The 13,572-nt window shown below is 47.8% G+C and overlaps 6 protein-coding genes across 6 annotated transcripts; all 6 read right to left on the bottom strand.

The window, feature by feature from the left end:
• Positions 1 to 415: 415 nt before the first annotated feature.
• On the bottom strand, positions 416 to 1,908 carry N7496_008432 (mRNA-binding protein NAB2; the record flags this gene model as incomplete). Its single annotated transcript, XM_056701351.1, has 2 exons — positions 416 to 1,454; positions 1,517 to 1,908. The coding sequence occupies 2 exons, from the start codon at positions 1,906 to 1,908 to the stop codon at positions 416 to 418; spliced, it is 1,431 nt and encodes a 476-aa protein (XP_056553414.1).
• Positions 1,909 to 2,744: 836 nt separating this feature from the next.
• N7496_008431 (FAD-dependent oxidoreductase) lies at positions 2,745 to 4,682 on the bottom strand (the record flags this gene model as incomplete). The annotated part of the gene is made up of 4 exons (XM_056701350.1): positions 2,745 to 3,863; positions 3,919 to 4,123; positions 4,175 to 4,560; positions 4,620 to 4,682. The coding sequence occupies 4 exons, from the start codon at positions 4,680 to 4,682 to the stop codon at positions 2,745 to 2,747; spliced, it is 1,773 nt and encodes a 590-aa protein (XP_056553413.1).
• Positions 4,683 to 6,060: 1,378 nt separating this feature from the next.
• Positions 6,061 to 6,909, bottom strand: N7496_008430 (GNAT family N-acetyltransferase; the record flags this gene model as incomplete). The annotated part of the gene is made up of 2 exons (XM_056701349.1): positions 6,061 to 6,718; positions 6,812 to 6,909. The coding sequence occupies 2 exons, from the start codon at positions 6,907 to 6,909 to the stop codon at positions 6,061 to 6,063; spliced, it is 756 nt and encodes a 251-aa protein (XP_056553412.1).
• Positions 6,910 to 7,877: 968 nt separating this feature from the next.
• Positions 7,878 to 9,022, bottom strand: N7496_008429 (uncharacterized protein; the record flags this gene model as incomplete). The annotated part of the gene is made up of 3 exons (XM_056701348.1): positions 7,878 to 8,610; positions 8,666 to 8,796; positions 8,861 to 9,022. 3 exons carry the CDS (start codon positions 9,020 to 9,022, stop codon positions 7,878 to 7,880), a joined length of 1,026 nt encoding a protein of 341 aa, XP_056553411.1.
• Positions 9,023 to 10,248: 1,226 nt separating this feature from the next.
• On the bottom strand, positions 10,249 to 11,602 carry N7496_008428 (C6 and C2H2 transcription factor RegA-like; the record flags this gene model as incomplete). The annotated part of the gene is made up of 2 exons (XM_056701347.1): positions 10,249 to 11,269; positions 11,331 to 11,602. The coding sequence occupies 2 exons, from the start codon at positions 11,600 to 11,602 to the stop codon at positions 10,249 to 10,251; spliced, it is 1,293 nt and encodes a 430-aa protein (XP_056553410.1).
• A 905-nt stretch (positions 11,603 to 12,507) lies between these two features.
• On the bottom strand, positions 12,508 to 13,182 carry N7496_008427 (Zn(II)2Cys6 transcription factor domain-containing protein; the record flags this gene model as incomplete). The annotated part of the gene is made up of 2 exons (XM_056701346.1): positions 12,508 to 12,862; positions 13,013 to 13,182. The coding sequence occupies 2 exons, from the start codon at positions 13,180 to 13,182 to the stop codon at positions 12,508 to 12,510; spliced, it is 525 nt and encodes a 174-aa protein (XP_056553409.1).
• Between the last annotated feature and the right edge of the window lie 390 nt (positions 13,183 to 13,572).

Below are 13,572 nucleotides of genomic sequence, written 5' to 3'. Positions count from 1 at the left end.
GGAATGCGGAGAACTGGAGGGTCTCTGGATGGAAGTCCCCGCGGCCGAGGCCGACTTACTTAAGCTACGCGTGAACGCCATGGCATGAGCTGGGTATTTTATTTACATGTCATACGATTTAACAAGCAAATCAAAATTAGTGAGAGTCTTCTGGAAGTAGGTATCATGCGAAGCAAGAGTAATTATGCCTTCGCTTTCTTTCTTTCATGAGTATCGGGGAATATCTATGTACAGGCAAAAGGACCCCATCGTCTCGGTCCATCAAGCAAATCATCAAGTACGAACGCCCTCCCTAATCACCATTCATCACAGGTCAGATTGTGTACAACAGTGCTCCCGTACGGAGCAAACTCTTTCTTGCGCCCATTCAAAATTCAAATCATTTTATTTTCGACGCCCGTCAATTGAGACGTAGTCACGCGGTAAGCTCCTGGCTTTGCGAGGTATCGCCCGTCTCGGGCTTGACCAATTCCTCTGGTGCGTTTTCATCTTCGACGAATTTTCGTTCGCTAGTCGATCCGGCTGCTGTCCAAACCTTGTCGCCAAAGTTACCGCGCTGGCCCTCGGCATGCTTGTATGTACAGCGAGGGTTCATGCAGGGGTTGAACTTGCAAGCAATCTGGACATGGGTGAACTTGCAGCCTTCAGTCTTGCAGTCGGCGCCATTGCGGCACAGCGGCATATCGGGGTGCTTAAAGTGGCAGTGTGGGTTGGTGCAGTTGGGGAAGAATCTGCACATCTCTTCGGCTTGGTGAGCGGACTTGACGGCTGGAGACGGGTGGCGACCGGTGCATTTACGGTTCTTGCAAGCGGCGCCGTATGAGCAGACATCTGATACATCGATGGATGTACCCTCGGGCGCAACGGGAGATTGGTGAGCGAAGGGGCAGTCTTTACGAGTGCAGCGGAGGTTGAACCGGCAGATGTTGTTGGGGTTGCTCTCATCCTGCTCACCATCCATTCCAGTATCCATGTCGACATCGCCGTTGTCCGCGCGGTTGTTTCGTTGTTGGTGGCCTCCGCGTCCTTGGAAGCGTCCACCACGTCGGCCTTGGGGCTCGACGCGGTCGAAAAGTGAGCGGCCTTGTTGGCCACCATTCTGGAAGGCGGGGTTGACAGCGGGAGGAACGAAGCCAGGCATAAGTTGAGACATCATGCGTGCCTGCTCTTCCAGCATGGACATGATTTGCATCTGATTTTCGGGGCTCATCTGCATCATGCCACCACCCATATTGCCCTGCATTCCCATTCCACCCATGTGTCGACCTCCACGGCCACCTCGGTTACCCTTCATTTGGTTCTGACCGTGGCCTCCGATGCGTCCATTTCCTTGGTGACCGCGAACACGGTGAAGTGCGCTGTCACCTGGTCGGTCCAGGTTGCGGTTGATCTGGTTCAACATTCGTCCGCGACCACCCTGTCGGCCGTTACGCATAGCCTTGGGGCCAGTGGGGCTGTGAAAGAAGCGGGTCAGAAAACTAGACTGAAATAGACCATGGATAAAGCAAGAACTCACATAAAATCGCCGGAATCGCCCATCTCTGAATCCATTCCGTTTCCTTGAGGGGTAAAGTCTTGAGCGTTGGCGGATAGTACGTGCTCGGAAGCAGAGTTGTTCGCGGCAGGTACACCGTTGATTTGTTGATCAAGAATCTCGACTTGACCGAAGAGCCAATTTGAGAACTCAAGGGCCTGTGTGTCACCTTCCTCCAGTCCGAGGAAGTCGTTCGACAGCTCAGTTGCCAGTTGTTCCTGAGTCTTGCCGTTGACAAGCATCAGAACGATGTATTCGATGAGAGCCGACTCCTGCCCGTCATCGGTGCTCCAGCCGATTTCTACCAATTTCGGTCGAACGACATTGGCGACGGCAGTCGCAAGCTGGGAGTCTTGTGTGATTGTCGGAAGCATATTGAGGGAGGCTTGAGAGTGGCGAGAGGATTTAGTGATGGAATTTGAGGTCTGGAGAGTTAGCCGGTCTTTTTGCGCCACCGGGATTAAAGCGCGTTTCGGATCGGTTGGTCGTAAAAGGTCGGGTATCCAGTAGGAAGAAATATCAATGTTGAAGAGCTTTGAAATGGAATTTAGTTTGCGCTAGGTCTGATCAGGCAGCAGTTCAGAACCAGGCAGATGAAGTTGACGCGATAACGGAAGCTTGCCTTGCGGCGGTCGAAAATGCGACAAGATTAGTCATGTGACTCATTATTCTGCAAACATGTCAAACATAACACTTCCCGAAAAGGCTTAGCACGTGCTATCGACTAAATAATGATGGTAACAATAGAAGCGTTCTCCAGACTAAGGGGGATTGTATGTTTCTTTTCTTTGAAGTATTTGTATTAGAACACTAGATTAAGTAAATTGTCCCGATTGAGCTCTTTAGAAACCCCATTATCTTCAGAAGTATGTGAATATATATTACGACAAGTAGACTCGGAGACACCTGCATCTAAGATCCCCATCTTCAGCAAGAACAAAAAGCAACTATATTTAGGGCAGGTTGTCAGTAACAAGTGTGACATTTAAGTAAGCCCTATATATTAGATTTAGGAGCCCTAGAAGTCTCATAGACAACTGATCTTCATCTAAAGTGTTTCTAATTGGGTTGCTAGGAAATACTGGCCTACTTTGGCAAGTTTGGGATAATTTGCTCATATAATCACAATGCTAGATGTTCTTCTATTCAAAGATAAGTCAATAACGACTCCTCCTCCTCCTCCTCCAAAACACTCTTTTGAATCTCTGAATCAGTTATTCTCGCACAAGGGTCCATAGAGTGTAGGACCCTTGACTTCATCCCAGCCCTCAGATCCGACGCATCGCCAACACCAAAAGACATTGTCGGGGTCATACTTATTCTTGGCGACCTTCAAGCTGTCGTACTGATCTCCATACCATGCCTCCTTCCAGTCTGGGTCGTAAGGATCAGCTTCATTCAAGTAAGTTCCCATGCCAGGAGTGACATCTTTCATTGCCTTGAGCTTCTTATGAGTGGCGCGGCCCCAAACCTGTCTCAGCCCTTCCATTCCGCTTTCAGGAGGGGCAATTTCAACCTGCTCAGCAATCATATAGGTCTTGCGCCATGCGGGATGGACGGATGTATAAGGTTGAGACTTCAAGACTTCGCCGCCACCGATGAGGGCCAAGGTAAGAGAAATGCCCGGAGACTGGACCCCAGAATCAAGTTTACTAAACAAAGTGGTGAGCATGCTGGTCAGGTTCTTTTCCTGGTGTAACATGGACTTTTTGTCGAAAAATCGCGAGATCAGGATAATGCCCTTGGCAGCACCTTCATAATGACTTCCGCTAGCGTAGTAGTCTTGGAAGGTGTCGTGTTGGGCAAACTGCGATTTCACGGATAGTTGGGTCCCGTTATATTTGCTCAAAGCATTGGCAACCTCTGTGGTCATGACTTCTTTGGCATGCTCGATCTCAGAGGATGTGTTTTTCTCGAGCAAAACCCCAAAATTGTGCGTGTAGGCAAGCACATTTCCAATTTTGGTGAATCCTCCGATGCCGGCGAAGCCTTCGTCTGATAGAATAGGGAATTTAGAGACAATACCCGCAACTGTCTTGATGATACGACTCTGGTTTCCGGTCTTGGGGGTGATTTCTAACGTATGCTGAAGCACCGCACGCGTCGGGTGCGCCTTGATGGTGGCGGATACCACCACGCCGAACGTGCCACCACCACCGCCGCGGAGAGCAGTAAACAAGTCTTGGTATTGGCAAGCATTTGCAGTGACCAGTTCACCCGATGCAAGCATAACCTGGTATTCGAGAACCTGATCGGTGGCCAGACCAAAGGCATGACTGGCAGGGCCGTGACCGGCGCCCTGGATGTAGCCTCCAACAGCGCCCACAGACTAAACAGCAATGCTATCAGTGCAGTCCATATAACCCAAGGATTGGAGTTCTCACTTTGTCATCTCCGCCGACGGCAATGACCCCGTGTTTTGCAGCAAATGCATACACATCATTCCACACATATCCGCCGCCAACATTGATTGCGCTTCCCGCCCAATCTGACTTGCACGAGTTGTTGGATGAGGTATAAGTTTTTTGGAACTTGAGTTTCGGCTTAATGTTTCTCATCCAAATGGACAAACTGCCGTATCCTTGGGATCTATCGCTGCAATTAGTCTCTAGCCAACAAGCTTGCGTGTGATTCTCTTACCGTCCGCGAACGTCATGGCCCGTGTTCTTGATCACAAGTCGCACGTTGTTGTCCTTGGCGAATTTGATGCCCGCCACAATGTGATCAGGGTTGGTTGCGTTGATACTGTAGACTGGTGAATTTCCTAAATCGCACATTGGCTGTCCAGCTAGTGGCTTGGAAGAATTCAAAGGAGCACAAGTGTCGATGGCGGAATACTGATATCCAATCGGAGATTTCTCGAGCGTAAATGAATCCAGATATTCAGCACTGATCTCTTGACAGCGCTCCATGTCACCAGTATAGCATGGCTTCGCAAGGGGTTCGTTGGCTATAAGATGTCCCTGCACAGTGCTGTTGAGGGCCTTCCACTTCAAGGCTGACGGCCAGCAATCATCGCCTGGGGTCTTTATAATTTTCGATTATGTTAGTCCTCAACTTTAGATTTCATCAGACTGCGACCTACACATTTGCACTTGGCCAGGGCGGAAGGTGCCGCGAGAAGAAGTAAAAGACTGCAGTAATGCATCTTGCTATCTAGATGGTTTGATTTTCGACAATTGGTGCTGGGATCCAGGCAACTTATATATTTTTTGGATCATACTTGGTTTTTTGACCTCTCTAGTGAGTGGAGCTATCCTAGAGGCTGAATGATTATAGCCTCCAAGCTGGAGCCCAAATTGTGGACCTTGTGATTCAATCCACCATTTCTTTTGTCCCTGGATCCCTAAACCGACGGCACAAGCTCGCGGAAACCTAGTATTCTGGCTCCACTGATCGGCTCTACCATGCGATTGATATGCCCGGGTAATAGACAAGTGAGAAGGATGCTAGTTGTAACATGATCTCACTAGGCACCGTAAGCCGGCGTTTAGTCTCCGCAATGTCGATCGGAGGTTTATTTGGGCGCCCATATGTGGGTGGCGGTGTCATTGCAAAACGAAGCCACCATTCTTTTTACCTATAACGTCTAGCGCGAGGAGTTACATTGTTGTGGAAAGCAACGTGAAGCGTCAGGGCCGAGCTTGGAATTGGCCCCAAACCCGAAAAGGGAAATCATCAAGGCCAAGACTTTTATAGTGGAGAACCGAGATCGACACGCCCCCCCCACCCCCGAAAAGGGAATTCACAAAGGCCAAGACTTTTAGAGTAGAGAATGGGGATGAACAGCATCCCCTACTGTAGTCATGTCAGGGTTGGGTGAGGATTTTGAATTCTGGTAGGAGCCTGAAGGCGAGTGCCTTGTCAGTCATTTCCTGCTGAACGGCTAGTTTATTCAGCCTTGTCGGCTAAGGTTCGCATTTGAGTACTATTCAGATAGCCTTGGAAATCCGGACAGCAGCGGCCGATGGCAGTTTGTGCTTTCCTCTCGAAATACGTTGAACAAAGTGAGGGATTGTTATAGATTTTCGCTACAGATTAAATGGAATTTTGGACGAGTGGATAGTTGCACAAAATCTCCATATACAGTTATTACCTCCGTTTCTTCTGCGTTGAATACTACATTCGTCTGAAGACATAATATCTTGCGGTGGCGACTCGAGATTATCAAGTGCCAATTTCAGTAAAACTCCTTTGTTTTTTAGATGTTATAAAATATGTAACTAGTATATAACTTCTTGGCGTCTAGCGTTTTAATGTACTTCGTTTTAGAATTTAGTCTAACATGCTGCAGGAGGGGAACCGAAGACAATTATCTTGAAGCTGTCGATAGGACCACCAATGATGTTTGCGGGAAAGTCTGAATACGTAACGGGTAGCTCAATCACTTTTTAATCAAGCTCTCCCACTACGAGCGCTTGGAAATAGGCCCTTCTGCTGTTAGAAGCGAGGCCGTGTCCGATATATTGTAGGTCGCTGGCAGCCGATACTAGCTGCAAGTGTTGAAAGCGAAACGCCAGGTTATGCTACTTGAATGTCTGCTCAGTGACTGCCCAAGGACCAGAAGGGACCTTCTCGGTCCATTCTCCTCGAGGCGGCCTCCAAAGAAGCAAAATGCCGGGCGGCTTGCACTCATGCACTAACCGCAACCACTCATCACTCGGATTTTGCTTGTCAAAATCAACATGTAAACCCATCACTCGCCGATATCCATGTTTCTCATACAACCAACGTCCTATCGGACTACCTTCAATGAAACTCTCATAGCCCAGTGGATCAATTTTCTCATGACCCCATTCCATAAGAAGTCGCCCAACCCCACGTCGTCGATACTTGGGGTGTACGCCCATGGCATTGACACCAGCATGTGGACGCTGAAACCAAGATTGCCGTGGAAAAAATGCTTGAGAAAGCATACACTCCGCGTACTCGGCGCGCTCTGTTCCCTCAGGATACCAGGTGCACTTGATAGGTTGAGGCCCATTCGGGAATGGGTTTTCGTGAAAAATAAGCCATTCACAACCTCCCGCCACTTCGCCTGTTTCTTTATCGATAACGTATATCAGCTGCGAGTAGGGATTCTTTTCGCTTGCATTCCAGCGAATTTCGGTGTCGAGGGCTTTATCTCGGGCGCGATCTTCGGGTGTATGGCCACTAATTGGGTGGACAGCAGTGAAAACGGGGCTGGTAGTGAAGGAGTCAAATCGGTTAGAGACACAGAAGAAAAAAATCATACTGTGAAGTTATATGCAGGGATAGCCCTGGTTTGGGACGTACTTGTATGGATTGAAATTCGCGGCCCAGAGGACGTCGACCAGGCGGGCATACTCCTCTTTTGATGGAATAACTTTCACTTCGAACTGAGATTGAGCCATATTGCGGAGTGTTTTCAATTGAGGCGGGGGAAGACAGAGACGGGCTAGATAGAAAGACAAGGCTGGATTTATCAATTGATCGACGAGATAACCGGACTGGGGGCCAAAACTACGCCCGCCTGGGTTGGGGGCTTAAACTGAAACTCGGCGCCGCTCCCTCCCCGAGACGCAAGGCTGAGTGTTCGTCCATGATTATGCATTATTCCGTATTTAGCGGTGATGCTCGCTAAATTTTGCAGATAGGAGGAGGCAAAAAGAATCCTCGGATCTCCCTTGGGGTGGAATCATCAACAAGAATATCACCATCCAAGAGCAGGGTGTTTTTGTGGGTGGTTCACTATAGCCTCTAGATCGGTTCTGACTCATTTTTAATGTACTTCACGACGCCAATTTTGACAGGCATTATATCATCCACAATAAAGGCATACGTAAACAAATATTCATTTTTCCGTCGATTACCGAGAATTTGTACAAGGCATAGGGGCCGTTGATCCGATCGGGCTCATCTGATTAGATTAACAGCAGCATAGTGTAGGGTCAATGTAGCCAATGTTTGGTCTATCCTAAGGTTGAAGAAGTCATACTGGGTCCTTTCACGTATCATCTCTCCAATATTATACGCCAATAAAAGAGACGGGATTGAAGACTCGTCACTATAACTGAGACGCTTCATTAGAGCAGGTCGGGGACAACTTGAAAGAATTTGAACAATAGATCCGAGACATATACTACGAAAAAGCACTCCTACGGAAAGGCAAATGACTTAGTGCCCTACCCGCTTTGGCACTTCTGCTACGATTACTAACGAATACCACACGTGTATAGGGAAGACTACCGAGAATCTTCAGGCAGAATCCGAATAGTTGATGATTCCACATTTAGGGTCCAATCCAAAAGAACGCGAGCACCATTTCATATGTATAATCCAGACCTAGTGGCATCAAACATCTCCGCTAAATCCCAATCACCTATTCTATTTCAGACGATTTCCTTGGCAACTGACCTCGATTAACGGTAAGCACCGTTGTAAACATGCAAGGCTTATCAAAGCAATCATCCCATTCCGTTTTGCCCGAAGCCCAGAATCTTTCTAGAACGTCTTTTGCCGCAAGTGGGGAATATGTGCCGGAAGAAGCACTCAGGTCTGTCATGTTTTTTCGAACGAAAGCACGCAAAGCAGGACTACCATCCACTGCTTGCACACCAAGGACCATCAGGGGCCAGAAAGTATACCCGTGGGGCCTTTTCCTCAGTAATCTTTCGAGTAGTTCATGTAATATCTGCCTCTCCATGTCACAATTATCTCTTAGTAACGGGTCTGGCGGTAGGGCTCCGATACTTTGGAGAGAGGACATGCAGTATAAAGCAACTGCACTTTGGTGAATATCCACAATCAGTTTGCTTTCTTCTGTGACAAATTCATTTGACTCGGTCCATGCAGCCGGTGAAAAATTGTAGACACGGCGTAAGACTGCGTATGCATCTTTCCGCAAACCGTCTTTGTTTGTGTAATTTGGCTTCGAGACTAGGTTCCGGATTTGATTGATTTTGGCGATCTCAGCAAACAGTGGAGTGGGACACATTTGAAACCCATATCCAGTGCCTCCGTATTGTTTCACCAACTGATGTAGTTCATTGAGGTTTAATCCCTCGATGAGCATATCGGATGCAGGGGATGAGGTATCGGCAAGTACCACGACGCTGTTGAGCTGTGAGCACAAATACTCTTGGATTTTAGAAGTATTGGTCCACATACTGGATAAATGAAAGAATAATCGGTAGGACCCCAGGGGATATGACCAGGCGGGTCATGCCACCGCGCAGGATGATCAGCCTTCGGACCCCCTCAATATGATACCGCCAATCTTGCGAGAGACCGTGTTGAGCCTATCCAAAAGTCGCTGTTTAGTAAATCGATACACCGTAGTCATTCAAGGCAAGGAAAACTTACATCCGCCATCAGCAGTGTGAGAATTCCTGCAAGAACGGTATCCCCATTTCGCTTATTCGGTATACTGATATTGTCATTCAAAGAGCGAATCATGAGACCTCGGTAATGGTAGAAGGTTTTCTCTAGAGTCTTCGAATTTGGGTCATGGCTTGTCTGATTCATTCGGTGACTGAGTGTCAAGCAAATCAAGCCCAGTTGAAGATGAGTAGGCCGAGTGAGACCCTGCTGGAATACCGTAGGCGAGAGCTTGTATATGTTGGTATTGCTGCCAAAGCGTAAACATTCTGCCAGCTGCGGGTATACACAGGAATTGACTGTTGTAAAAGGTGAGTATTTGTGCAACCCGCGTAACTATCACGACATACAGTATTGTAAACCATCAACCAGTGCATGATAGTCCGTTCTTAGATGAGAACGGGGAAGAGCCACACTATGCTTGTCATCCGATGACCCCGAACACGTACTTGAACACTCCGGGCTTTCTTTTGACGCCGTTGTGCGAGATTCCTTCGAATCTACGTTCTCCGAACTGGCAATGGCTTTTTCCTGACTTTCTGACGGGGTCTTGCGCGTTCGAGACTTGACCTTTCCAGGCGGAAGCCACTTCACTCGCAACGGTGGATTCTCTCCATACCCAGGACAGTCGATTTCAGATGCTGCACATCGCTTACACCCAGGAACTTCGAAGTCACAGACTAAGCGACGCCGGCGGCACTCCCAACAATGCTGCTTTCGATCTTTTACCATATGGACGACTCGATATTTGACACAGACGAGTTTGTTTGAGGAACTTGTGAAATGATATCAGAGGTCCTATTTCAAGGCTTAAGTGGGCTGAGCTTTTGGCCCCCAAATGATCAGCGTGCAAGAACGGGCTGTCTGACCTGTGAGGTTGGCCATTCAGCTTGCCTTGGAGTTTCATAGGTCGCAAGTCTGACAAATTGTTGGTTAAACAAGTCCACCTGTAGGCCTAAGTAGAAGCGCGTAGTAAGTGCACTTACTGTCTCGACCCCTAGTTTTCAAGACAGAGAGAATGGTCATGCTGATACTCGGCTTAGATGATCGAAAGGAAGAGAATTCTAAGATTGAGCTATATTTATGATTACATGAACAATTTACGCGCTTTATAATTCGGACATCAGTTTCCAAGACCCGGGGTTACCTGATAATCCTGATTGCGCTGACAAAGAGGCTGCCCATTAGAAGTATCTCATTCTGTAGGGAAGGTGTCCGTAATCATTTGTCCCCTTTAGTCTCTACCCCAACATGTAAAGGGCTCATCAAGATCAATCAGATTGAGTGAAATTATAAATGAAGATGCATGATTTCCCATCAATATCCTGTTCCAAAATGGTAGGAAATGTACACAGCGTGGAATTATTGTCTTGCTAATATTGGATATCCTCATATTCCGCCCCTGCATCGCCGTTTCGTCCCAGGATGGCAAAGGCATGACTGAGAGCCCTCCCTTGCTGGTCAATTCCATATAAACCTTGCTCTGAACTGAATAATTTCTGGAAGAGACGCATGACTGCCCCTCGATCCTGTAAGTGTACATACTGGTCGACGGATGAAAGAACAGGGCTTCTCTGACCGAGAGCAGTGAATCGGCGTAGTACATCGCCGTCATCCTTGCCGTCCAAAAAGAAGACTTCGTCGGTGCTGTGATTTTCAGTCACTAGAGCCATTCCCTTTAGCGAGAACACCGTCGCAAGTGACCACATGGCCAGCCCACTGAAGTACACGCAAGCAGCCCGAGAAGCCACAACTGATCCTGGGGGCATGGATCTTGCAATACGTAGAACCTGACCGGCATGCCAGCTCGCCTTTCGCAGAATGGTTGGGCTTATATGTTGGATTAATGACTGGTAGATGGCAGACGATCGTTCTTCGCCATCCTTGCCCGAAAAGGTTTCGAGAACACCAAGCGGCAAATATAAGGAAAGTGAGACTGTTTGGTAAATAAGAGACAAGGCTGGTAGTGAATCTTTGAGGGGCTCGACTGCAAAGAATTGAAACTGTTCCAGAAGTTGGACCAGCTCTTGCTGCCATAAATTTGCGACCGCGGTGCTCCATTGACGGGCTGAGCCTCGAAGGATCCGGTTGCAGTCAGATATCATATTTGATATACCATAAATAGTTATCATAGCGGCTAGTTGGAAGTCAGCGTGGCGAGGGATGCTGCTAAAAGTTGTCATATTCTGCAAGATGGTGGACAGGGATACTGAAATAGATGGACTTTGAGGAATCTCTTCAATGTATATGGCTTTCCACTCAGCGGCGGTCTTTGCGTCCCAAAGTTTGCGCGAGAAGGGGAGAGGAAGATCAAATTCTATGTGAGATATGAGTGGAGTTGTAGATCGCAACGAAGATGTTTGGGCATCGTGAATGAACACGTAGTGAGCGAGCCTGTAATATTAATGAGCACATTGGTAATGCAATTTGTCGGAGGGGACCATATGCTGATCACCTTTTGAAGGATTCGTGGTCCACCCATGCACGCCATTTGCGGTTAACGGTTGGTTGATCATCAGTCGCAGAGGGAGCGACAATGGGATAAACTTCGTGTTTGAAGCGTGAGGCTCGCCGTAGCATCTGCTCTGTAATTAGGCCAACATCACTCACACTTGGAATTGAGATCCTTGATCTCACCGTCACAATAGGTTGGAAACAGCTCTCGGCAATTTCGACGCGCCGTTTGTCACCGCTCCAAAGCCCAATTTGTAGAGCGAGAGTGTACATCTGTTGTTGTTTCAACTCACGAGTGAGGGTGTTGTCATCCTCAAACTACTGAAAGTCAGAACTTCAACCTGTAAGTAATGATCGCCAAGGATTACCATGCTATTGACTTTGAGCCTAGCTACCTCTAGCATAGCATAGCCAAGTCTCTGAATTGCCTCCACATTAGAAAGGACTGCCCCTGCAGCGGCAAGCGCAATGATCATTTCAGGGCGTTCTTGATTCAGGTCCATAGTTGGCTCGTGAATCCAAGCGTCAGTTTCTGACCTGTGGCGGACAAAGAAGTTGCCAATCAGGCTACCTAAGAGTTTCGTGCTTGGAAAACACTGCATAATTCGATCGAGATTTTTCCATTGACAGATTTTGACAACTAGTGCGAACGCTGCATCCCGACTTTCAGTTGAAAGAGGGTATGTGAGGTTTTTTGAGTTCAGCACACCGTGTGACTGTGGATTATCGAGATGCTGGGGGAGGGATAAATACTGCTGGTCCATGTGCGCACTGTCTTCCTTGCAGGGAGTCCAATCCGATAATGGAGAATCTTGTAAATCAACCCTGCTAACCTGACCAGTAGATTCCATCTTAGGGGGCAGCTGCTCTGAGTAGTCCTGCGCTTGTCGAGCCGAAGCTGGTGTGTTCAGGGAGTATAGTAACTCCAAATCTTGGTCTGTAAGCCCGAAGTCAATACTCATACTGTCATATGAGTTCCACTGGCCAGGGCCCTGTATACCGATGAGATTAATTCGTGATCATCAAACACAAGATAGTGAGGTACGAACCATATGTGGAAATGCGTTAAACACATTGAATCCTTCCCATTCTTGACACAAGCTTTCAGTTTCGGGAAGTTTTGCACTCTCTCCTAAAGTGTAATCAGCTTAGCTTCTCGTCGTAGCATTCTATGGCCATTAAGCGTGGACAGTACCTTCAATAATGCATGCCAGTTCAGAATTCTCGGAAGGGATCCTAGCTTGGGCGCTGTCCAAGAGGTCTTTCCCAGTTTGTTTCGCAGATTGTAGCTCATGTTCCGTGGTGTTTACATGAAATTCTTGAGTCGCAAGAGTGTCCTCCCTTGGGGACCATTGGCAGATCTGATTTCGCCGCACGCATCTTCGACAGGGTTTATCATCGTCACATTTGAGCTTAGACGCCGCGCATCGCTTGCATGCTTGCGACGCACGCGCAACAATCCCTGAACAACCGCCAGATTCGTCACAATTTATTTCAGAGCTATGACTCTGAGTATGCCTTCGGAGAAGTTCACTGGTATTGTATCAGGATTTTTGAGTAGTGTGAAATATGTGTACTGATAGGAACTGACATTCTCATGAATCCCTTACCGCATTTTTCGCAAACAAACGGTTTATCTGTAGTGTCTGTGTTGAAGAGTTAGACAAATTGAAGGGTATTCACAGATCATGTAATGATTTTCGAAGCCACATACGAGATCTGACATGGCGTTTCAGATGATCAGCTCGGTCATATCCTTTCTTGCATACTCTGCATTGGAAAAGGGCTCGGGAAAGAGTTCGGAGCATTTCAGGCGTGCGAGACGCCATAGCCGATCGGCTGACGTTGTTCATGGCTAGTTACAAGGCAGTGGACTCTTTCGCCGTGAAATCCTGGTAATATTTCGACGTTATTTTATCAGTCAGCTGCGATTACTGAGTCACCCTGGAGAGACCAACCTACAATATACTGGAAACCCCTTTCAAGGCGTGCCAGTGGAATCCTATCTTGTTGGGTAGTATATCGGCTCTGCAGTTTCAGACTTGCCAGCTTGCCCTGTAAATAAGAAGGGTCTTCGGCCATCGTAGATTGAAGTTCGCGGGACTAGCCTTATTTATGTTGTCGTCGGAAGATGAGTCACGTGATCCAAGTTCTAGACCTCGGACCACGGGCAACCAATGATCAGACCGGATGCTGACACGCTAACCTTATTGGGTTGCTATATCCAGCCCAAGTAGATTCAC

The sequence above is a fragment of the Penicillium cataractarum genome (genome assembly GCF_028827025.1).
Source record: "Penicillium cataractarum strain IBT 29864 chromosome Unknown utg000007l, whole genome shotgun sequence".
NCBI lineage: Eukaryota > Fungi > Ascomycota > Eurotiomycetes > Eurotiales > Aspergillaceae > Penicillium > Penicillium cataractarum.
Note: the sequence above shows the minus strand (reverse complement) of the source record. Positions and strands in the feature narration are given on the sequence as shown.